The 26972-nt window shown below is 32.4% G+C and overlaps 1 protein-coding gene across 1 annotated transcript; it reads left to right on the top strand.

Annotated features, from left to right (window-relative positions):
* The first annotated feature begins 2392 nt into the window (after window positions 1–2392).
* On the top strand, window positions 2393–26972 carry LOC127709632 (leucine-rich repeat transmembrane neuronal protein 4-like). The gene is given in 4 exon segments (XM_052215237.1): window positions 2393–2415; window positions 20323–20456; window positions 26651–26828; window positions 26960–26972. Coding segments are annotated over 4 exon segments (348 nt in total).

The raw sequence follows: 26972 nt of genomic DNA, 5'->3' as shown, positions 1-26972 counted from the left end.
CAAATGTCTTAACGTCTTTTCTGTTATATTCGTGTGTTATGGTAAAGATAATTAATCACCCCCTTCATTTATTAGATTTTAGTTTGGTTCAACGAAATTTATACGATATATTTGGTTTACTGTTTGATTCAGAAGAAACACCGACATAGCTAGATAATACAACTAATTATCTAATTACTACCACAATTTGATATTAATAAGTATTGTAATTTTCATTGTTATTAATAAATGTAATGTCAGTATTACAAATCTAATCTTGAATCAATCCTAATCCTATCTTATTTTTGGGAAATATTTTTACAAATTCAAATGTGACGTCACTTTGTGTGTTTTTTTAGAATTTCAAATGTGACGTCACTTTGTTCGTTGAGGCTTTGGCTAACTCGGCTGTGTATTTTTATGTGTTGGATTAAGTTGTTTTATGTAATGTATCCGTTTTTATTCTGTAGTTAGTCCCCACTTCGGTTTTATCATGTATATCTATTATATAGTCATTTTATAAAATTTACTGTTTGCAAAATTATGAATTATTCTAAACAATAAGGATGCTCTTGTCCCAGGCAGAAAAAACCCTGGCCGTTTTTGGAAGTTTTGGTCCTCGGTGCTCTTCAGCTTTGTACTTGTTTTGGCTTTGAAACTTTTTTCATCTGAGCGTCACTGGTTGGTCTTGTGTGGACGAGACGCACGTCTGGCGTATTGAATTTTAAGCCTAGTACCTTTTGTTAGCTATTATTCGTGTGTTTCTTTGTCCTATATGTTCTCCCATTTATTTGTATTGTGGTCCTGTCATGTGATGTTGTCGTTTTGGTGTTATGTTTGACGTTGCCATAAAAGCGGGAGGTTTGGCATGCCACAAAACCAGGTTCAACCCACCATTTTTTTCTTAAAATGTCCTGTACCAAGTCAGGAAAATTGCCATTGTTATATTATAGTTCGTTTCTGTGTGTGTTACATTTTTATGTTGTGTTTTTGTTGTGTCGTTGTTCTCCTCTTATATTTGATGCGTTTCCCTCAGTTTTAGTTTGTAACCCAGATTTGTTTTTATCTCTATCGATTTATGAGTTTCAAACAGCGGTATACTACTGTTGCCTTTATCTACGCCCTTTGACTGGACTGCTTGCATTTTTTGCAAGCACAAATCATACAAGCGTGACATACAGTTACGACACATAGTAACTGACGAAAGACTTCAAACCATTATAGAATTAGCTGACAAAAAAAGATTTAGAATTAAAACACAGATTTCACTATTCAGCCCCATTCTACTATTTAGTCAGACGTCAGGCGCTACCCTGATATACCATGTCTTTTGATTTTTGTCTTCAGGTTTTGTTGTTAACGTATTTTGTCGGGTAATTAATGACGGATAGCGTTTTACGTCTTTAACCGGACAGTTTTAACTATTTAACTTTATTCTATTCCTGTCTGATGGTTCATATTTTGGACGCCATCCTTTGCACCTTTCAATTAGAAATACGGATAACAAATAATGAAACTTCGAAATGGAAAAATATTAATAACTAAACTAGGTCAAAGGGTATTTACACTTCAGAATCCCTTATCTAAGAAATACTACAATCGCTAACATTTTTAATAAAAAAAATCGTTGTTACCCTTCTATCTATAAGTGTCCAGCTCAAGTGAAAAGTTCCTTCGAGCGGGCTGCCATTTTAGAAAATCGGCGACCTTTACGACGAACTCAAAAACGGCGACGTTATAATACGGTTACGACACTTTAGCGGCGCCGATAGCAATGCGTATAAACAATAGTGTGATTTCCCTTTAACCCGACTTCCAGATGTAAATTGTGGGGACATTAACGTGTCAAGGACGCAACTGTTTCCTAAATGGCCAAATTTTTATTCATCCTTTGGACAAATCAGAGATCCTAAACAATCATCTTGCTAATATAGCTAATATTGATACGGAACCAGAAATTCCTGATAATAATGAGCCTCCTCCATGTCATTTAAACAAATTTGTCATCACTGAGAAAAACATTCTGGACCAGTTAAAAATCTTGAATGTTAACAAACCAGCTAGACCTGACGGTATCAGTACTAGAATTTTAAAAGAGGTTGTTAGCTTTATTTCTAAACCATTAACTAAGTTATTTGATATGTCTCTATCAGTTAAACAGGTTCCACTGTTATGGAAAATTGCACATGTTAATCCTATTTTTAAAGGGAAAGGTAGTCCACATTCAGCTCTAAACTATCGTCCAATATCTGTTACTAGTATTGTTTGTAAGATTATGGAAAAAGTTCTATTTAAACATTTGTATAATTATATGAGGAGTAATAACCTTTTGTCAAAGTTTCAATCTGGATTCCAGCCAGGTGACTCTACTGTTAATCAGTTAATTGAAATATATCATAAAATTATTAGTAATATGGATAGTGGGAGGGATGTAAGGTTTGTATTTTTTTATGTATCTAGAGCTTTGATAAAGTTTGGCATAAAGGACTTTTATTTAAACTTAACCAATCTGGCTTAAATGATCAGCTCTTATCTTGGATAGAAAGTTATCTTTCAGATCGTCAACAAAAGGTAGTTTCAGAAGGCTTTTCGTCAACTCTAAGAAGTATACATGCAGGTGTCCCTCAAGGATCAGTTTTGGGACCCTTTCTGTTTCTAATTATATAAATGATATAGTAAATGACATTGCTAATGATACTAGATTTTTTGCAGATGACACCTCTTTATTTGTTATAGTAGATGATGATCATGCTGTAGCAGCTGCGTCTGTGACTGATGACTTGGATGTTTTCTCAAATTGGGCAAAAGCATGGGCTTTTCAATTCAACACTAAGAAAACTAAAAATATTGTATTTACTAGAAGAGAAAAGAAACATCCACCTGTATTTTTGGGATAAATGGCGAAGAGGTTGAGAAAATAAATATTCACTGTCATCTTGGGATAACATTTCAGTCATCAGCTTCATTGAACACACATATTGATATTATTTATTAAAAAAGCATCTATCTGTGCTTCGTCATGTTAAACATTTACTAGATAGTTCACTTATACGTATTTATTATGCTTTTATTAGACCTATATTAGAGTATGGTGATGTTGTTTGGGGCAATTGCTCCCAGCACGAGTCTGAGCTTCTAAAAAATATCCAAATAGAAGCTGCTAGAATTATTACAGGATTACGACGTAATTCCTCAAGACAAAAACTGTATATTGAATTAGGTTTAGAAACTCTGGAGAATAGACGTAATAAACATAAACTTATACTATTCTATAAAATATTAGATGGGATGACACCTGCATACTTATATGAGTTAGTCCAGCCATATCTTCCCAGACAAACCCCTTAAACTTTGAGGAATGAAAATAACACTTTTCACCCGTCTCTTGCTAGAACTAGCTTTTATTTTAATAGTTTCATTCCTTCCACTTTAAGACTTTGGAATAGTCTTCCTTTGAGTTTACAAAAATCCGCAAGTTTAGGTATATTTAGAAGTGGGCTGGATAAGTTTTATAGGACTGATGATATATTTACACCTTTCAACTATAGGATAAGGATAAAATTGAGAATGGAAATGTGGAATGTGTCAAAGAGACAACAACCCGACCATAGAACAGACAACAGCAGAAGGTCACCAACAGGTCTTCAATGCAGCGAGAAATTCCCGCACCCGGAGGCGTCCTTCAGCTGGCCCCTAAACAAATAAATATACTAGTTACTAGAAACTTAATATAAGTCATTGTCAACTCAGAAATAATGCTAGCAACCTAAAATCTCATTTGTTTAATCAGTTCTTATCCGAGAACACTTTTTGTGCAAACTGTTATCACCCTATTGAGGATAACCAACATTTCTTTTTTATTTGCCCTAAGTACAATGATGTAAGACAGATCCTACTTGATTCCATTTTCTCCATTGCTGATAAGGTTGACATAAATATTGAATTATTATTTTTTGGAAACAGATTATTTTCATATGATATGAAAAATTGCTATTTTTAAATCTGTTCAGAAATATATCAGTGACGCTCAACGTTTTGTTTGAAATTTACTCAACTTTTGTTTCATTTAGTTTTATTTTTTATAGAAAATGTAAAATATAAATGTTCCATTCGACATGAAAAGTGGGATTATCAACTGCAATACAAAGTCGATATACTGAACGATAAACAACTGTCATACAAGTAGGAGGTTTAGCTATCTTTTAAACCAGGTTTCACCAGCCATGTTCTTCAAAAAAATCCTGTACTTAGTCAGAAATGTGACAGTTGTGGCAGTTCGTTCCGTTGATCTGACGTTTGATTTGGTCAGTTTTTTATGAACTTCCCCTTTTTCGAATTTTACTTTGAGTTCGGTATTTTTGTTGATACTTATAATCATCTCTCTGCAGCTATTCCTGAAATCTTAATAGTGCATTTCTCATTTTTTGTACAATGCAGTTCTTCAAAAATTGCAGTAATAAAATATATTTTTACTGAACCTCTACAATGACATTCACTGCAAGAACGATTCCCAATAGAATCTCTGGAAGCATAAGGATTATGTTGCTGACATCGTGTTATCATTTCCAGAAAACTGAGATGGAATCAAAAAAGTACCATAGAACAGAACCATAAACTCCCTGGTTATAAAAGTAAACATAACTGTTCATTAAATATTTCAATTCAGGCGGGGTATTTGCAAAACAATATCATAATAGTGAGAAGCTAAACATCCGACAACCGCTTAACGGAGTAAAATTCTTTTCAAAACTGCAATTTTTCGCAAAAAAACTCTTGGATACGGTGTTTATGTTTAATCACACCGAATAAATTAAATGGACAAGCGTCTTAGTAAATGTTAAAAGGTCATACAGGGGCAGAGTTATTAAATTATACGCAGATATACATTTGTATGCATATACATGTGACGGTGAATTATGACTAATAAATTGTTGATTGATTAACGTCCAAATACAATTACTTCGGGTGGATCAAATGAACCAAGTTCATCCAATAAGAGAAAATATATGAACAATAAACTCTCTGTTAACCAATTAAAATCCAGGATTCTTGTTAAGATGTAATTATAAATATGATTTATTTCCCAGTATTATTTCACGAGGTAGTCTCGTGTGCATTTAAGTTATATCCTTTCTTTTTCAGCAAATACATAAGTCTTTATAATTTTCAGCAAAAGAATAACTAACCAGGCAATATGACACACGTTTTATTTATAAAGGTATTACTGATGCTTTCCTTATTGAGTTTTGACTGTAACAGGAACGACGTTGAACCAGCAAAAATGGAAACTATTTCCCCCTGTACACAGTTTTATCAACATAAAGAACTACACGTTAACTGTTCTTATAAAAATTTTGGAGCTGTCCCAGATACACGGTTTACCTCTATCTACAACATAATCTAATCGGACAAGTACCCAATAAAACCTTTGACCATTTGAAGAAGCTTGTTTTGTTAGATCTATCTTTCAATACAATCACTACCTTTAATGAAGATTCATTCGAAGGCCTTCAGAATCTGTTGGTTCTTAATCTCAGTAGTAATTCACATTATCCTATTATTAAGAGTTTAAGTTTGCCAAAAAATGTATTTAAACATTTAGTCAATCTTACCGTTTTTGATCTCTCCTTCATTAACATCATCTTTCTTCATGAATATACATTTAATGGACTTGTGAACCTACAGCAACTTAAATTCAACAATAACTGGTTACGGATAATACCAAATGATACATTTCAACATACACCAAAGCTCATTACTCTTGATTTATCGTATAATAAATTGAATTCAGTAACTAAAGGAATGTTCACTGGACTTGGAAACCTGCATCATCTTAATCTCAGTCATTCCTATGGAAATATTGAAAACGATGCATTTCAATCGTTAAAGAATCTAACATTACTGGATTTATCATATACGTTTTTATATTCAGTCAATAAGCAATTATTTGTTGGACTTCCAATGTTGCGTCATCTGTACGTAAACTGCAATGTTATAAAACAATTATCAAATCATTTGAACATTTAAAAGATCTTTGTCTACTTGATCTATCATAAAACCTACTACAGTCACTTAATGAAAAGACATTTATAGGACTTAAAAACCTAAAAGTACTCAGACTCAACTTTAATAGTCTGAAGTATAATACGGAACGCTTACCTCCAGGATGTTTTCAACCTATAGAATCACTCAAACAACTTTCTATTCAAATGAATAATCCATTCAATACAAATGATACTTTCATTTTTCTAGATGAGACAATCAAAGATTTGAAAAGTTTAGAAAAACTTGAGTTAGATGTTTATGCTGATAACGAAAGAGTTTTAGGGGAAGGATTTACAAGCTTACATAATCTTTCTTCCCTTACTTTCAGTGGTGTCTGTAAATTTTCTTTACATAATGACACATTTATATATACGCCATATTTGACACGTTTTAGCAGTATAGATTGTAATATTATAATTATAGACCGTGATGCGTTTTCGTTTCTAACCAAGCTGAAACTAGACTTCGTTTGCGTCTATAATGGTACACTTCATAAAGCGATTGACATCATTTTCGAAGACACCAATTGAAATCTTAAAAATGAACAATGTGTGTTTAGGTTATTCAGTTGCTTCGTGGGAAAATGTGAATAAACGATAACTTGATATGTCAATACGTGAACTTTATATAACAAACAATGACAAATGTTTTAACAAGAGGATTTCATTTTTCACAGAAAAATATATGCCAGCGCCAGTCAGTTTGCAACTTCTTGATTTAAGTAACAATAGAATAGATAACATCAGTCTCAAGTTGACCTTTGTCATATCCATGAACTTTTCAGGTTATCACCTGGGTCCGTTTCTAGAGGAACATAGCTACGCGATGAAGGAAATAAGCAGTCTTGAGTTTATCTGTCTCTCCAAGAATTCAATCGAGCGCCTGTTTTATAAATTATTCGTTAACCAGCCGTATTTACGGAATATCAACTTAAGTTTTAATAGACTGAAAGATGCGAGTTTTGATTTATCTCATTTAGTATATTTAGAGATTTTAAATTTGTCAAACAATGCCATACAATTTTTGGATGACGGATCAATGAGAAACATTGACACACTTCTCGAGATAAGTAAAAGTATAAAAGTGGACTTCAGCAACAACAAGTTTCAATGTAACTGTTACAGTATCCCATGTTTAAATTGGACGTGAAGTAGTCGTCATCGTTTTATCAACTTTGATAGATACAAATGCAGGTTTGACAATGGAAGCATTTTGGAATCAAATTCATTTGAAGCAAGAGTTATTGATCTACAACAAGAGTGTTTAAACTACTTAGTATTCAATTTCAATAATTATCACATGTTCTGCAATATGTGTCTTCATAGCAATATTAGTTATAATCGCTTTAAAGAGACACAAACAGAAACTCCGTTTTATGTTATATACATTTAGAGGTAGACTTCACTTCTTATATTTTAAAACAAAGTTTAAGAACAGAATTCGGTCTACAAAACAGTCAGAAAACGATTATATATATGATTGCTTTCTGTCACATTCAGATGAAGATCGAGCATTTGTTTTAAATGATTGCATAAAAAATCTTGAAGAAGAAGGAAATTTAAAGTAATGTTTACATCATCGTGATTTTGTTCCAGAACAAAATATAACAGACAACATTATACATGCAATTGAAAACATCAAAAAGACCATCTGTATAATTACAAGATCTTTTCTACAGTCTTATTACTGTATGTTTGAATACAATATGGCTAGAATGGAAAGTTTTCACTCAAGAAATGGAAAAAAAATGTTCTTTTCTATGAACAATTGATACCAGAGGTGTTACCTTTGGTTTTATATGAAGAAATCCAGAAACAAACTTATATTGAATCCTCGAATGACGAACATGAAAATAGAACTTTCTGGGAAAAAAACAGATGGCATCTTTGCTTTGGCATCTTAGCAGCAATAACCGTAATCAGATATTAATACAGAGATATCCGTTTAAGGAACATGGTAATAGAATTTGCAAGGAACGATGTTTTTGAAATATGTCGTTGCAAAAATATCTTTCGTAAAAAATATAAGTTTCCCACTGAGAATAAATATGTCTACCATACTACTCATAACATGATGTGTGATTTTGAATGTTTTTTTTATTTTCCCTCGAGCATAAGTAACATATTGAACTAAGCAATACGCATTATAAAAACATTATATTTCCAACTTGCATTATTCGTAGAACGCGCAGTGATCAAATCAACTATGAAAATATCAGTTTATCAAGAACTTGTTATGTTGGCAACGTAAATTATAACTGTTCCGAAATTTTTTTTTAAAATCATTGCGCTATTATGAGTTATGTGTCTTGGACTACTATTTTATATTATTAATTTTGTTTTTATCATTTATTCCACCTATATCATACACAATGTACACGATATATCATGTTATACTGTAATGATGTCTTGGTTTTTTTTTTGTAACTATTAAAACAATATCTCTAAAAGCATGCTCTTCCATAGCATAAGGATATAAGATAATTAGGCATACGCGTGGACGTCCATAATTTTGAAGTTGACATAAGCACAAGTGCAATTAACTTTCATAGCGGTATGTGTTGACATACGCTTTTTTCGTAGATATGTACACACATAAAGTTGTGCTTTGAGTGAAGGCATGTGCACGCATTACTTCATGTGTTGACATACGCTTTCATCGAAGCTGGTAAAAATAAAGACATCAGTAAGTTGGTATTTGCTTTTATCTAATGTGTTCCACTAATACATATGATGATTATCAAAATCAAAGGTACCAAATTTATTTCGTTGAAGCATTTTTCTGTCATTGAAGTAATGCATCAACTCTGTACTTTGTCGTATATAGGAAAGATTACAGAAATGACAAAAATACCAAAAAATAGAAGAAAAGCTTGATATATTAAAAGCGCAATAAAAAGTGTATCGGTAAAATGCCCAAGTGAAAAAGAACCAACATATCGACCTTATTTTGTTAATTGCAAACAATGTCATCAGGTCGTTTAAGATGCTTTTTTCACCCCATTGTCGAATTTTTGTGAACGGTAGAAATCTAATGAAGACACCTCTTGATTCTAGTTTGAATAAGTGTGCGAATATTGTAGATATTCGAATATCGCCTCTGAAAAAAATTAAAAAAAATATTGAAAGGTATTTTCTAGAAGATACAACAAATTTCATTTACTCGCATATCAATTATGTGTGTACAGAACGACAAAACAGTCATTAATGCCGTGGTGGTGTGACGAAAATGATGATCATAACAATGAAATTTTAGAATCATATAGATTCAAGTCTGTGCATCTCACAGAGAGTCAAATAGTAAACATTCGTATAATTGTCACATCAAAAGTAAAGTCCGTCAGCGAACATTTGAAGTTTGAATTCACAAACCAAGCCAGTTTTGGAGAAATATCTAATACTCATATATTTTTTGTTTGCCTACTTGTTCCCAGATATGATCTTCATTTTCCATCTTGTTGAGACACAACTAGGGAATTTTAGCATTGTTAATGAAGTTGGATAGCGGATTGAAATCTCAGGATGACTCAAAGTAGAGGAAGGGGAAGAGCAGAATGTGAGTGTAAGCTTAAAATCTAAGAAGTTCGTAGCATATAAAGTTGAAAATATACATAGCAATATGGTTGGCCTTAAAAAATATAGTAATGCATGTGTTCTTTTCTTTCAAGGATATTATTTAAAAGGGGACAACTTAATCCGTAAAAGAATCTCCAAGTATAAATTTCATTTTCTATATTTACAGTGCAACCTCTAGTACGTGTAATTCAATATTGGTGTGTTTTTACTAGCCCCTTTACTTCTTTCATGTAACTGATGTTCAATTTTTCTTATAAAGCATATACAAATAATGGTATTAATTATCAATGGAATGTAAAATATTCTTATGATTAATTGCATGCTTTGGTGGTCATTTATTTAATTTGTTGAGAGTTTTCACTTTCCGGCTCTCTATACTACACTTCCACACAATCTTTTTAACAACAAGTTGTCTTTTTAAATAACATGATCCTTTTAAAAATCTGATGGCATATTTATTTTCTGAAACAAACATAAAGCTTTCTTTTGTAATGAAAAAAAATATATATCTGAGATAAAGTTACTGGAAGTGTGATGAGATGAACAAAGTTGTAACTTTTCTTCTTGACAATATCTATGTGCATGTCGGTATCGAAGTTTGTCAAAAAGTTTTATGCAATTGAGCTGCTTCAATAGCAGATGTAATCTTTAAGTGTTATGAATCAGAGTGTATTGCTAAACTTTAAGTAAAAAGTGAAATAACCAAAATACCGAACTCCGAAAGAAATTCAATGGAAAGTCCCTAAGCAATTGGTAAAATAAAAACTCAAATACACCAAACGTATGACTAACAACTGGTATATTTTTGACTTGGTAAATGCAGTGTCTTATTAAAAAAATGTGGATTTAATCTGGTTTGATAGATAGGAAAAGATACCACTCGTATGACAGTCGCATAAAGTTCCAATTCATTGACACGATAAAGTTAAAAAGTAAAGTTCAACAATATCTACCGTAACCTGGATGACATTCTTAATTTTTGCTAAATTCATCAAGAATTCTCTACATGTACTACCCACATTAAACCAAAAGATATTTCTTTGAATAAAACAATAGCTGCTCTTGTCTAGATTTGGGTAATTCCTTTTCACATGGAAGCTCCATGCTAAATTTTACGCTTAAGAAATGATTCCTTATTGTAAATGGGTTTTTTTACAATTGTTTTTGTTCCTTTGGCTCCATCTTACGGTGTTGATATAGCCCACGACGTTCCCCATGCCATTGTCTCAAGTGATTCTATAGATATCATTAACGTTATACCAAATAGCCGGTTATTTTTGCTTTTGTGGCAGATTAATGAAAATGGCAAAAATGAATTCGGTCAATGTGTATGCAGATGTTCGGTACCTTTTAATAGGTAAAGGTTAAAGCGTTTTGTGAATAACTTGTTTTAGATCGGCAGGTCAATAACGGTATATGTTAGTTTTAACACTAAAAATACTTCCAAATTGCAAAATATATTAAGAACTAGTGCCAATTAACTAAAAGAGCGATGGCTACTTTGTATGTTATTTTATCCTTAATAATTAGCATGCAATTCATTTGTCCATATTATAGGGTTGTTCTTTTTTAACTGATTATTTTGTTGTTCATGATGTGGTGTTTATCATGAGTAATTATTTAATTCTTTTTATTTGTATCATTTGTCACATAGATCTGTGTATATATCAAGCTGATATTACGTAAAGTCTAAGATATTCCTCCCTTTTCGAAAGTCACATAAAATATGATCCAACGAATAAATGAAATGTTATTGTGTTAGACAATAGGATTAATGATCAATGCAAAGCCCTTTTACAAATGACAAGGTGTGCGCTCTAGGTGATTTTTTGTATTAAATGAATATTCGACTCGACGTAAAAAGTTGCAAACACCTAGTCTGAATACCAAAGACCATGATTGCACTAATTGTTTCCTGGTCTGCTGAATGTCTGCTTCATGTCACCGTTAGATCACCCACAAGTTTTTGGTGGGGTTCGTGTTTCTTAGTCTTTAGTTTTCGATGTTGTGCCTTGTGTACTATTATTTGTCTGTTTGTTTTTTTCTTTTTTAGCCATGACGTTGTCAGTTTGTTTTCGATATATGAGTTTTAATGTTCCTCTGGTATCTTTGCTCTTCAGCTTTGAACCTGTTTTGGCTTTCGAACTTTTTTTATCTAAGCGTCACTCACGGGTCTTATGTAATCTAAACGCGCGTCTTGCGTATTAAATTATAAGCCTGGTACCTTTTGATAGCTATTATTTGTGTGTGTCTCTGTCCTGTATGTTCTTCCATTTATTTGTATTGTAGTCCTGTCATGTAATCTTGTCATTTTAATGTTATATTTAACATTGCCATAAAAGCGGGAGGTTTAGCTAGCCACAAAACCAGGTTCAACCCACCATTTTTTTCTTAAAATGTCCTGTACCAAGTCAGGAAAATGGCCATTTTTATATTATAGTTCGTTTCTGTGTGTGTTGCATTTTAGTGTTGAGTTTCGGTTGTTTCGTTGTTCTCCTCTTATATTTGATGAGTTTCCCTCAGTTTTAGTTTGTAACCCAGATTTGTTATTTTCTCAATCGATTTATGAATTTCGAATAGAGGTATACTACTGTTGCCTTTATTTCGTGCCTCTTCTATAATGATATTAAGTGCAAGCGATTCATTTTATACAAATTTTGAAACCAATTTGAATTAAACGATTAACAAAAAAATATTTTGTTATCAATTTCCTAAAACACTTTAACATTGCTCTGTACAATAACGAATGATTGCGTCAATAGAATCACATGACTTCTTTTGTATGTTTAAATTCAAATTGCCTTATAGACTATTTAAACATTGTTTTCATTCACAGTGGCTGTTCGTTATAACACTGGTAGGATAATAATTTCTTTTATAATCTTCTCCACACATAATTTAATTAACTCACGACATTAAAAAGTTCTCTGGGCAGAGCTAATCTGTACATTTAAAACCTCAAATTAACTGTAAAGTTTATTTTTGTCTTACTATTACGTCATAATAGATCAATCCACAACTTAGTACAAAATTCATCGTTTTGAAATGTGATGTATTAGAGTAAAGGACGAAAACAGTTGTCATATTCCGCACTTGGTACAGGCATTTCCTTATATAGAACATTGTGGATTAAATCTAGTTTTATAGAATACATTTTGTCTTTAATAATGGGTGTGTCCACCATCTAAGGCAATCATTGCTGGTAACCATAGCCTAAATTAGAAGTCGACCAGTTCTTTGTTCAGTTGTATATCAAAAGCTCCCAACAAGAAATTCGTGCCACGTCAATAGTGCGGTATGTCAATGGTTTACATTTATCTAGTCAGAAGAAGTGTAGCAGCATGAATACCAATAATTTGAAGATTACTCGTGAATTGATGAGAAAAAAAGTGTTTTGCGTGTTTAAGTTTATTAGCATACTGTCAGTTTATAACATTTATCACATATATTTGGGCCATTGACTCACAAACTTTACATAAAAGTATTTCGGATTTGTATTCAGTCTGTGAGTAATTCACCCCAGTTTACAAATCAATAACTTCTAGACAATATGCTTTGCATCGTATTTTTTCACGACATTGTTTTACGTGCATCAAGGACATCTCCTTTCTTATTCAGAATACTGTGGATTCATTTATTTTCGTGGGTACCAATTTTCGTGGATTGAGAAAAACTTGCATATTCGTGGATATTTAATTTCGTGGTTTTGGCAAAGTCTGCATACATTCCTTTAGAAAATTTGTAATTCGTTGAACATTTAAATTCGTGGTTCCATTGTATCCACGAAATCCACGAAAATTGGTATCCAACGAATATTAATGAATCCACAGTATACAAGAGTCTTTGTATTTTTCAGCAAAAACTAAATCACAAGGCAATATTAGGCAAGCTATGTTTTAAAGGTATTAGTGATGGCTTCTTTGTTCAGTGGTGAATTTTACAAAGACACCACTGTACCAGGAAAAACGGCAACAAATTTCCACTGTAAACATTATAATCTAGATAAAGAATTACACGTTGATTGTTCTTACAAAAACTTGACAGTTGTTTCAGATACACCAGCTGACACGGTTTACCTCTATCTACAAAATGATTTAATCTAACAAATATTCAACAAATCCTTTGCTCCTTTGAATAGGTTGGTTGCCTTAGATCTATCTTTCAACAAAATAAATGCAATCACCGAAAATTCATTCACAGGCCTTCATAATCTGCGGTTTCTTTATCTTAGTAGGAATCAGATACTTAGTTTGCCAAAAATGTATTAAAACATTTAGTCAGTCTCACTGTATTGGATCTATCCTACAATAACATAAACTCAATTCACGAGAATGCACTTGGTGGACTTGTTAACATACAGCACCTTAAACTGAGCAATAATGGGTTCGAAGAAATACCAAATGACACCTTCCAATACACACCAAAGCTCGTTATTCTTGATTTATTTTATGATTCATTATATTCAGTAACTAAGGGAAATGTTCACTGGACTTGGAAGCCTGCATCAGCTTAATCTGGGTGCTCACTTCATAAAAACAAAACATATTCAAATCAATGTGTTTCAATCATTACGCAATCTAACTGTACTGAATTTATTATTCAATTCGTTGCATTTAGTCCATCAGCAAATGTTCGCTGGGCTTCCAAAGTTGCGAAATCTCAACTAAATGACCAATTAATTGAAAGAAATATCAAATCATACCTTTTAAAATTTAACGGATCTAAGCATACTGGATCTATCAAATAACGACTTGCAATCACTTAATGAAAAGACATTTTTAGGACTTAAGAACCTTCAATTCTAAGACTCAACGTTAATAACCTTGAATATAATACGGAACAGTTAGCACCTGGGTGTTTTCAACCTTAAGAGTCACTCAAACAACTTTATGTTCAAAAGAATAATCCTCCACGGAAAGTACTTTCTATGTTCATTCTTCCGGATGAAACAGTTAAAGATTTGAAAATGTTGGATACGCTGGAATTAGATGTTAATTCCGAAGACGAAAGAATACTAGGGATTGGATTTTCTTCCTTACATAATCTTTCTTCACTAATTTTTAGTGGTTTCCGTAATTTTTCTTTATATAATGAAACCTTCAAATACACGCCAAATTTGTCTCATTTAAGCATTATAGATTGCAATGTTCTGTTCATAGATACAGGAACTTTTTCGCTTTTAACCAAGCTTGAATATGTATAACTATACTTTGTGTGCTATGACCTTTCCTCTAAGCCGTATACATTGATTGATATCATTTTAAGTTTATCCAAAACACAATTGAAGTCCTCAAAATGAATAGTGTTCTTGTATGAGAAATGGTGCCTTGGAAAGATATAATTGTTCTATTGTTTGAAACGCCAATACGTGAACTTCATATAACAAACAATGACCATTGTGCTGAAGACGCTCTTGCCGTAAAGAAAGTTCTATAGCAGCACAAGTTAGTTTGCAAAGTCTTGATTTTAGTGACAATTGGATAGATAAGATATATCTTAATCTACCTTTTGTTACATTTTTTAACTTAACGGAAAATGCACTTGGTCCGTTCTTAGCGGATAATAGCTACATGCTTACAAAAAAAGCAGACTTGAGTATGTTTGTCTCTCAAAGAATTCCATCAAGCATCTATTTTCCAAATTGTTCGTTGACCAACCGTATCTGCGCCTAATTGATTCAAGTTGGAATAAGCTGTCAGATGTGAGTTTTGATATGTCTTTTTTGGTAAATTTAGAGATTCTGAATTTGTCAAGTAATGCAATACGGTTTTTGGATGACGAATCAATGGCAAATATCGACATACTTCTCAAACAAAGTAAAATAATAAAAGTTGACTTTAGCAACAATATATTCCATTGCGACTGTTCCAATGTTCCTTTTCTGAATTAGGTGAAAATTAGTCGTCGTCATTTTATTAATTTTGATCAGTACAAATGCAATTCTAACCATGCAAGTAGTTCAAAATTCAATTCATTTGAAGAAAGAATATTTTTTTTACAAAAAAAATTGTTTGAACTATATTATTTCAATAATGATCACGTGTTCCACTGTAGTCATCTTCATAGCAATATTACTTATAATTGCTATTCACAGAAACAGACGGAAACTCCGTTTTATGTTTTATACATTAAGAGGTAGATGTCACTTCCTATACTAAAAATAAAGTTAACGAAGTTTTCGGTCTACAAAACACTCAGAAAACAAGTTGGATTATATTTATGATGCCTTTCTGTCATATTCAGATGAGGATCGAGCATTTGTTTTAAATGATTGCATAAAAAATCTTAAAGAAGAAGGAAATTTAAAGTTATCGTTAATCATTGTGATTTTGTTCCAGGAGAGGATATAACAGATAACATTACACATGCAATAGAAAACAGCCGAAAGACCATCTGTATAATTACATGGTATTTTCTACAGTCTTTTTAATGTATGTTTGAATTAAAATGGCTAGAAAGAAAAGTGTTCACTCAAGAAAAGGAAAAAACTTTGTCTTTCTTGTATTTTATGAACAATTATTTACTGAGGAGTTTCCTTTGTTTTTTTTATGAAGTTTATTTTAACTACAACAATTTGAGTACCCCCCCCCCCCCCCAAATAAGAAACTTGAATGGGAATTAGGAATTATCACCAATGTTTTTCGTACACTTTTGTAACGTGTACACAGGGTAAATAGTTATCAATGGTACCAGGATTACAATTTAATACGCCAGAAGCGCGTTTCGTCTACATAAGACTCCTCAGTGACGCTCAGATCAAAGTAGTTAGAAAGCAAAACAAGTACAAAGTTGAAGAGCATTGAGGACCCAAAATTCCAAAAAGTTGTGCCAAGCGTGTCTATTTCTATTTAGGATGAGTTCGTTACCAGTTTGATACTGGATTCAAAATGTTCTACTACAAAATATTAGACAAGTAAACTTTATTCACAAATTAACGTCAATGAATCAAAATATGTGCAACTGCTCTTTGCGTTCTCTAATAAATTTTTTATAACTATTCTATTTAAAATATATATACACTTAGTACAAATTTGTACTATTACGAATATGTCCTGGGTCAGGAACAAACTTGTCCTCCTGTTACAATTATGTACCCTACAAGTTTACACACTTGTCCTTGATCTCTTGGTACAATTATGTACCCTACAAGTTATCACACTTGTCCAATACGGTTCAACTATACGGTTCAGCTTGTAAACTCCAATTTGTACAAGTCCGTATTTCTAACAGGCACCAACCCGTTCTTTATTACACTTAAGTAATAGTAACTATTATAAGAGACAACGATCTCAAATATCAACGTACCGTAATTTCAGGTCTTCGTCTTCTAAACTTATGACAATCGACCCTGAGCAAAATATTGCTCCTGCTTTTATACTCCAATGGTAGCCGTACCATTCTTTAATGAGGGGTGTTCTACAAAAGTGCCTCGTACTCGTATTACAGTTTCCTTTGGAACACCCATTCTATTGGTTTGAATCAATTATTACATATATCTGTGTACATTGATATATCAATCTCATTTGCAAAGTGTAAGATATGCCTCCCTTTTTCGAAAGTCACACCAAAATATGTTACAACGAATGCACGAATTTTATTTTGTTGCACGATAGGAGTTATGCCTTTTCTCATATAACATGGTTTGCATTCTAGGTGACATTGTTTTAACTATATGAAAATGGGGCTCAACATAAAAACTTTAATCAATGATCATGATTGGAGTTCTATATTTTTATTTGTGTCACTTTTATCAGTACATGATTTGAACTTTTAATATGACGTAACCAATTCATCTTTCGAACTATGAATAGAACCGAACAGCAAGCTATAAAATTCCCCAAAATAACTAGTGTAAAACAATTCAATTTTACAAGTCTTGAATAATTGAAAATGAAAACAAATATTTATCTCTGCGTTTTTAAGGTCTGTATATTAGTCTTTTTGGAACTTTGGGTCCTCATTGCTCTTAAAACTTTATTCACAAATTAACGTCAATGAACCAAAATATGTACAACTGCTCTTTGCGTTCTCTAATAAACTTTTTATAACTATTATATTTAAAATATATACACTTGGTACAAATTTGTATTATTACATATTTGTCCTGGGTCAGGAACAAACTTGTCCTCTTGTTACAATTATGTACCCTACAAGTTTACACACTTGTCCTTGATACATTGATATATCAACTTCATTTGTAAAGTGTAAGATATGCCTCCCTTTTTCCGAAAGTCACACCAAAATATGTTACAACGAATGCAAGAATTTTATTTTGTTGCACGATAGGAGTTACTGTAAACCAACTTATTCGCGGATATTTTATTTCGCGTTAAGCCCTTCTATCCCTTTTTGCGACGATTTAATTTCGCGATTTTCAAATTTTCTTGAAATATTTGAATAAGGAACGATCTATTTTTTACATATTCGCGACGATTTATATTCGCGTTATTTTTCTTCTCGCGAAAGCCGCGAAAATAAGTTGGTTTACAGTATGCCTGTTCTCATATGACATGGTTTGCATTCTAGGTGACATTGTTTTAACTATATGAAAATGGGGCTCAACATAAACACTTTGCTTGATACAAATGCAGTGTAACTAATCTAAATACAAAAGAGAACGATTGTAATAGGTTTTGTGGTTTACTGAATGTCTATAAAGATATTCACTGCAAGCGATTCAATATATTCAAAGTATGTTACCAATTTGAATTAAACGATTTACAAAAAAAGACTTTGTATCAATTTCCTAAAACACTTTTACATTGCTCTGTGCAATAACGGATGCTTACGCCAAAAGATTCACACGGTTTGTTTTGTATTTTTAAATTTGAATTTCCTTATTGACTATTCAAACATTGTTTTTATTCTCTGTGGCTGTTCGTTATTAAACTGGTAGGATAATAATTATTATTATTATAATCTAGTCTACACAATATTCAATAAACACACGACATTGACAAACTCTCTGACCTGAGCTAAGGTGTTCATTAAAATCCTCAGGTATACTGAACAGTTGATTCTTTCCTTACATAACGTCATTCAGGATCAAAGAGACAAATTTGTACAAACTTCATCGTTACGAAATATGATGTATAAGCGAAAGGGACGAATCATCTAATCTTTAATGTATGAATTTATTCAAATTAATGTTAACTGTTAACCGATTCGGTTCCCTCGGTGCAAAATTGTAATTACTTTGATATAGTGACGTCATGAGCATAATTTGAATACATAGAAATTTAAACATGAACTTTGATTTACTTACTTAAAATCTACTGAGATCATACTCCAAAAATAAATACTAGTAGTTGACTCTTAAAGCTATTGCTAGTAAAATTGGTAGTTGGAATTAAATAGTATGAAAAATAATAAGACAAGGTATTAACACTAATATACAGACCTTAAAAACGCAGAGATAAGTATTTGTTTTCATTTTCAATTATTCAATACTTGTGAAATAGATATATTAAAATAAAGATTAGACCGTTGGTTTTCCTGTCTGAATAGTTTAACACTAATTATTTTGGGGGATTTTATAGCTTGCTGTTCGGTGTGAGCCAAGGCTCCGTGTTGAAGGCCGTCCTTTGACCTATAATTGTTTAATTTTGTCTCATTGTGACTTGGATGGAGTGTTGTCTCATTGGAACGCAAACCACATCTTCCTTTTTCTATCAATGTCTTTCATTATTTGCTCGTCCAAATATTAAGTTCTATTTATAGTTCGAAAGATCGAAAAATGAATTGGTTACGTCATATTAAATGTTCAAATCATGTTCTGATAAAAGTGACACAAACAAAAATATAGAACTCCAAGGGAAAATCAATACGGAAAGTCCTTTATAAAATGGCAAAATCAAATCTCAAATACCTCAAACGAATAGAACACAGCTGTCATTTTCCTGACTTAGTACAGGCATTTTCTCATATAGAACTTGGTGGATTATATCTGGTTCTATAGAACATGTTTTGTCTTTAATAATGTGTGTGTCCACCATCAAAAGCAATCACTGATGGTAACCATCGCCTAAATGAGAAGTCGACCAGTTCTTTGTTCAGTGGTATATCAAAAGCTCCAATCAAGAAATTCGTGCCGCGTCAATTTATAGTGCGGTATGTCTTACTGCCAGTTTATTCGTGTATCTAGTCAAGAGGAGTATAACAACATGACTACAAATAATTTGAAGATAAATCGTGATTTGATGAGAGAGAAAAAAAGAGGTTTTCAAGTTCCTCAGTATTATGTTAGTTTATATCATTTGTCACATATATCTGGGCCGCAAATTCACAAATTTATTTCGAATTTTATTCAGTTTGTGAGTAATTCGCCCTAGTTTACAAATCATTAATTTCTAGAAAAAAATAATTTGAATCGTATTTTCACCACGACATTGTTTCACATGAGTCTAGGAAATGTCCTTTCTTATTCAGCAAATACACGAGTCTTTGTATTTTTCAGTCAAAAAGTAAATCACCAGGCAATATGAGGCAAGCAATGTTTTTAAAGGTAATATTGATGGCTTCCTTGTTCAGTGGTGACTGTTACAAAGACAACATAGTACCAGGAAAAACGGCAACATTATAATCAACATAAAGAATTACACGTTGATTGTTCTTACAAAAACCTGACAATTGTTCCAGATACACCAGCTGACACGATTTACCTCTATCTACAACATAATTCAATCGGACACATATTCAATAAAACCTTTGCCCTTTTGAATAGGTTGGTTGTCTTAGATCTATCTTTTAACAAAATCACTGAAATCGATGAAGATTTATTCAAAGGCCTCTAGAACCTGCGGTTTCTTTATCTCAGTAGTAATCAAATATTTAGTTTGCCAAATAAAGGCAACAGAAGTATACCACTGTTCGAAATTCATAAATCGATTGAGAAAAAACAAATCCGGGTTACAAACTAAAACTGAGGGAAACACATCAAATATAAGAGGAGAACTACAACACAACAGAAACACAACATTAAAATGTAACACACACACAAACGAACTATAATATAACAATGGCCATTTTCCTGACTTGGAACAGGACATTTTAAGAAAAAAATGGTAGGTTGAACCTGGTTTTGTGGCTAGCCATACCTCCCGCTTTTATGGCAATGTTAAATATAACATTAAAATGACAAAATTACATGGCAGGACTACAATACAAATAAATGGGAGAACATATAGGACAGAGAAACATACGAACAAAAGGTACCAGGTCTAAAATCTAATACGCAAGACGAGCGCTTCGTCCACACAAGACCAACCAGCGACGCCCAGATAAAAAAAGTACGAAAGCCAAAACAAGTACAAAGCTGAAGAGCACTGAGGATCAAAAGTTCCAAAAGGTTTTGCCAAATACGGCTAAGGTTATATGTCTGGGATAAGAAAATCCTTAGTATTTAGAATAATTCATACTTTTGTAAACAGTAAATTTATAAAAATGACAATATAATAGATATACATGATAACACCGAAGTGGTGACTAACTACAGAATAAAAACGGATCCAAAAAATGTATTTAAACATCTAGTCAGTCTTACTGTGTTGAATCTATCCTATATTAATATAAACCCAATTTATGAGTACACATTTTTTGGACTTGTCAACCTTCATCACCTCATATTGAGCACTAACGGAATCGACGAAATACTAAATGATACCTTCCAATACACACCAAAGCTTGTCAATCTTGATTTATATCATAATTCATTAGAGTCAGTAACTAAAGGAATATTCAATGCACTTGGAAACCTACATGAGCTTAATCTCGAGTATAATTTCATAGAAAATATTGAAAACAACGCTTTTCAATCGTTACTCAATCTAACTGTACTGGATTTATCATCGAATGCGTTGCAGTCAGTAAATCATCAACTGTTCGCTGGGCTTACAAATTTGCGTAATCTGGATTTATCATTGAATGCGTTGCAGTCAGTAAATCATCAAATGTTCGCTGGTTTTACAAAGTTGCGTAATCTGAACTTAATGTTTAATCAAATGAAAGAAATATCAAATCATACCTTTAAAGATTTAAGTGATCTCAACATACTGGATCTATCATTTAACAAGTTGCAATCACTAAATGAAAAGACATTTTTGACATTTTTACCTATTGTGTCTGTTTGTTTTGTTCACGCATCGTTGTCAATATGATGGAACTTGATGCGACTGTCATACAAGTGAGAGGTTTAGCTAGCTATGAAACCAGGTTCAATCCACCATTTTCTACTTAAGAAAATGGCTGTACCAAGACAGGAATATGACAGTTGTCATCCGTTCGTTTGATGTGTTGGAACTTTTGATTTTGTCATTTTTGAATTTTCCTCGGAGTTCAGTATTTTTGCGATTTTACTTTTTAGGACTTAATAACCTTCAAGTTCTAAGACTAGACAATAAAAACCTAAGATATAATGCGGAACAGTTACCACCTTGGTGTTTTGAACCTTTAGGGTCACTTAAACAACTTTCTGTTCTAGAGAATAATCCTCAACGGAAAGTCCGTGGTACGATCATTCTTCCAGATGAAACAGTTAAAGATTTTAAGTGTTAGAAATGCTTGAAAAAGATGTTAATTCCGAATACGAAAGAATACTAGGGATTGGATTTTCTTCCTTACATAATCTTTCTTCACTAATTTTTAGTGGTTTCTGTAATTTTTCGTTATATAATGACACATTCAAATACACACCAAATTTGTCTCATTTAAGTATTATACATTGCAATGTTCTGTTCATAGATACAGGAACTTTTTCGCTTTTAACCAAGCTTGAATATGTACAACTATACTTTGTGTGTTATGACCTTTCCTCTAAGCCGTATACATTGATCGATATCATTTTAAGTTTATCCAAAACACAAATTGAAGTCCTCAAAATGAATAGTGTTCTTGAACGAGAAATGGTGCCTAGGAAAGATATAATTGTTCTATTGTTTGAAACGCCAATACGTGAACTTCATATAACAAACAATGACCATTGTGCTGGAAGACGCTCTTGCCGTAAAGAAAGTTCTATAGCAGCACCAGTTAGTTTGCAAAGTCTTGATTTTAGTGACAACTGGATAGATAAGATATATCTTAATCTAACTTTTGTTACATTTTTTAACTTTACGGGTAATGCACTTGGTCCGTTCTTATCGAAAAATAGCTACATGCTAACAAAAAAAAGCAGACTTGAGTATGTTTGTCTCTCAAAGAATTGCATCATCTATTTTTTCCAGGTTGTTCGTTGACCAACTGTATCTGCGCATAATTGATTTAAGTTGGAATAAGCTGTCAGATGTGAGTTTTGATATGTCTTTTTAGGTAAATTTAGAGATTCTGAATTTGTCAAGTAATGCAATACGGTTTTTGGATGACGAATCAATGACAAATATCGACATTCTTCTCAAACAAAGTAAAATAATAAAAGTTGACTTAAGCAACAATATGTTTCATTGCGACTGTTCCAATGTTCCTTTTCTGAATTGGAGGAGAATAAGTCCTCGTCATTTCATTAATTTTGATCAGTACAAATGCAATTTTAACCATACAAGTAGTTCGAAATTCAATTCATTTGAAGAAAGAATAATTGTTTTACAGAAAAATTGTTTGAAACTATATTATTTCAATAATGATCACGTGTTCCACTGTATTTATCTTCATAGCAATATTACTTATAACTGCTATTCACAGACACAGACGGAAACTCCGTTTTATGTTTTATACATTAAGAGGTAGACTTCACTTCTTATATTATAAAATAAAGTTAACGAAGCGTGTTCGGTCTATAAAACATTCAGAAAACAAGTTGGATTATATTCATGATGCCTTTCTGTCATATTCAGATGAGGATCGAGCATTTGTTGTTAATGATTGCATAAAAAATCTTCTGAAAAAAGGAAAGTTATGTTTACACCATCGTGATTTTGTTCCAGGAGAAGATATGACAGATAACATTATACATGCAATAGAAAACAGCCGAAAGACCATCTGTATAATTACAAGGTATTTTTTACAGTCTTATTAATGAATGTTTGAATTCAACATGGCTAGAAAGGAAAGTATTCACTCAATACATGGAAAAAATGTTGTCTTTCTTGTATTTTATAAACAATTATTTACTGAGGAGTTTCTTTTGGTTTTTTTATGAAGTTTATTTTGCAACAATTTAAGCTCCCCCCCCCCCCCCCCCCCCCCTCCAAAAAAAAAACTTGAATGGGAATTAAGAATTAACACCAATGTTTTTCGTATACTTTTGTAACGTGTACACAGGGTAAATAGTTATCAAAGGTACTAGGATTATAATTTTTAATACGCCAGACGCGCGTTTCGTCTACATAAGACTCCTCAGTGACGCTCAGATCAATATTGTTATAAGGCAAAACAAGTACAAAGTTGAAGAGCATTGAGGACCCAAAGTTCCAAAAAGTTGTGCCAAGCGTGTGTTTTTCTATGTAGGATGAGTTCGTTTCCAGTTTAAAACTGGATTCAAAATGTTCTACTACAAAATATTAAACAAGTTAACTTTATTCACAAATTAACGTCAATGAACCAAAATATGTACAACTGCTCTTTGCGTTCTCTAATAAACTTTTTATAACTATTATATTTAAAATATATACACTTGGTACAAATTTGTATTATTACATATTTGTCCTGGGTCAGGAACAAACTTGTCCTCTTGTTACAATTATGTACCCTACAAGTTTACACACTTGTCCTTGATACATTGATATATCAACCTCATTTGTAAACTGTAAGATATGCCTCCCTTTTTCCGAAAGTCACACCAAAATATGTTACAACGAATGCAAGAATTTTATTTTGTTGCACGATAGGAGTTACTGTAAACCAACTTATTTTCGCGGATATTTTATTTCGCGTTAAGCCCTTTCTATCCCTTTTTGCGGCGATTTAATTTCGCGATTTTCAAATTTACTTGAAGTATTTGAATAAGGAACGATCTATTTTTTTTTACATATTCGCGACGATTTATATTCGCGTTATTTTTCTTCTCGCGAAAGCCGCGAAAATAAATCGCTCGCGAAAATAAGTTGGTTTACAGTATGCCTTTTCTCATATGACATGGTTTGCATTCTAGGTGACATTGTTTTAACTATATGAAAATGGGGCTCAACATAAACACTTTGCTTGATACAAATGCAGTGTAACTAATCTAAATACAAAAGACAACGATTGTAATAGGTTTTGTGGTTTACTGAATGTCTATAAAGATATTCACTGCAAGCGATTCAATATATTCAAAGTATGTTACCAATTTGAATTAAACGATTTACAAAAAAAGACTTTGTATCAATTTCCTAAAACACTTTTACATTGCTCTGTGCAATAACGGATGCTTACGCCAAAAGATTCACACGGTTTGTTTTGTATTTTTAAATTTGAATTTCCTTATTGACTATTCAAACATTGTTTTTATTCTCTGTGGCTGTTCGTTATAAAACTGGTAGGATAATAATTATTATTATTATAATCTAGTCTACACAATATTCAATAAACACACGACATTAACAAACTCTCTGACCTGAGCTAAGGTGTTCATTAAAAACCTCAGGTATACTGAACAGTTGATTCTTTCCTTACATAACGTCATTCAGGATCAAAGAGACAAATTTGTACAAACTTCATCGTTACGAAATATGATGTATAAGCGAAAGGGGCGAGTCATCTAATCTTTAATGTATAAATTTATTCAAATTAATGTTAACTGTTAACCGATTCGGTTCTTTCGGTGCAAAATTGTAATTACTTTGATATAGTGACGTCATGAGCATAATTTGAATCGAAGAAATTTAAACATGAACTTTAGTTTACTTACTTAAAAACTACTGAGATCATACTCCAAAAATAAATAGTTGACTCTTAAAGCTATTGCTAGTAAAAATTGGTAGTTGGAATTAAATGGTATGAAAAATAATAAGACAAGGTATTAACACTAATATACAGACCTTAAAAACGCAGAGATAAATATTTGTTTTCATTTTCAATTATTCAATACTTGTAAAATAGAATTGTTTTACACTAGTTATTTTTGGGAATTTTATAGCTTGCTGTTCGGTTCTATTTATAGTTCGAAAGATGAATTGGTTACGTCATATTAAATGTTCAAATCATGTACTGATAAAAGTGACACAAATAAAAATATAGAACTCCAAGGGAAAATCAATACGGAAAGTCCTTTAGAAAATGGCAAAATCAAATCTCAAATACATCAAACGAATAGAACACAGCTGTCATTTTCCTGAATTAGTACAGGCATTTCCAAATATAGAACTTGGTGGATTATATCTGGTTTTATAGAACATGTTTTGTCTTTAATAATGTGTGTGTCCACCATCGAAAGCAATCACTGATGGTAACCATCGCCTAAATGAGAAGTCGACCAGTTCTTTGTTCAGTGGTATATCAAAGGCTCCAATCAAGAAATTCGTGCCGCGTCAATTTATAGTGCGGTATGTCATATTACCAGTTTATTCGTGTATCTAGTCAAGAGGAGTATAACAGCATGACTACAAATAATTTGAAGATAAATCGTGATTTGATGAGAGAGAAAAAAAGAGGTTTTCAAGTTCCTCAGTATTCTGTTAGTTTATATAATTTATCCCATAAATCTGGGCCGTAAATTCACAAAATTTATTTCGAATTGTAGAAAAAATAATTTGAATCGCATTTTCTGCACGACATTGTTTCACATGAGTCTAGGAAATGTCCTTTCTTATTCAGCAAATACACGAGTCTTTGTATTTTTCAGCTAAAAAGGAAATCACCGGGCAATATGAGGCAAGCTGTGTTTTTAAGGGTATTATTGATGGCTTCCTTGTTCAGTGGTGACTGTTACAAAGACAACATAGTACCAGGAAAAACGGCAACAAATTTCCACTGTAAACATTATAATCAACATAAAGAGATACACGTTGATTGTTCTTACAAAAACCTGACAGTTGTTCCAGATACACCAGCTGGCACGGTTTACGTCTATATACAACATAATTTAATCGGACACATATTCAATAGAACCTTTTCCCTTTTGAAAAGGTTGGTTGTCTTAGATCTATCTTTTAACAAAATCACTGAAATCGATGAAGATTCATTCAAAGGCCTCCAGAACCTGCGGTTTCTTTATCTCAGCAGGAATCAAATATTAAGATTGCCAAAAAATGTATTTAAACATCTAGTCAGTCTTACTGTGTTGGATCTATCCTACAATAATATAAACCCAATTTATGAGTTCACATTTTTTGGACTTGTCAACCTCCAGCACCTCATATTAAGCACTAACGGAATCGACGAAATACTAAATGATACCTTCCAATACACACCAAAGCTTGTCAAACTTGATTTATATCATAATTCATTAGAGTCAGTAACTAA

This window comes from Mytilus californianus, unplaced genomic scaffold (genome assembly GCF_021869535.1).
Source record: "Mytilus californianus isolate M0D057914Y unplaced genomic scaffold, xbMytCali1.0.p SCAF_7, whole genome shotgun sequence".
NCBI lineage: Eukaryota > Metazoa > Mollusca > Bivalvia > Mytilida > Mytilidae > Mytilus > Mytilus californianus.
Note: the sequence above shows the minus strand (reverse complement) of the source record. Positions and strands in the feature narration are given on the sequence as shown.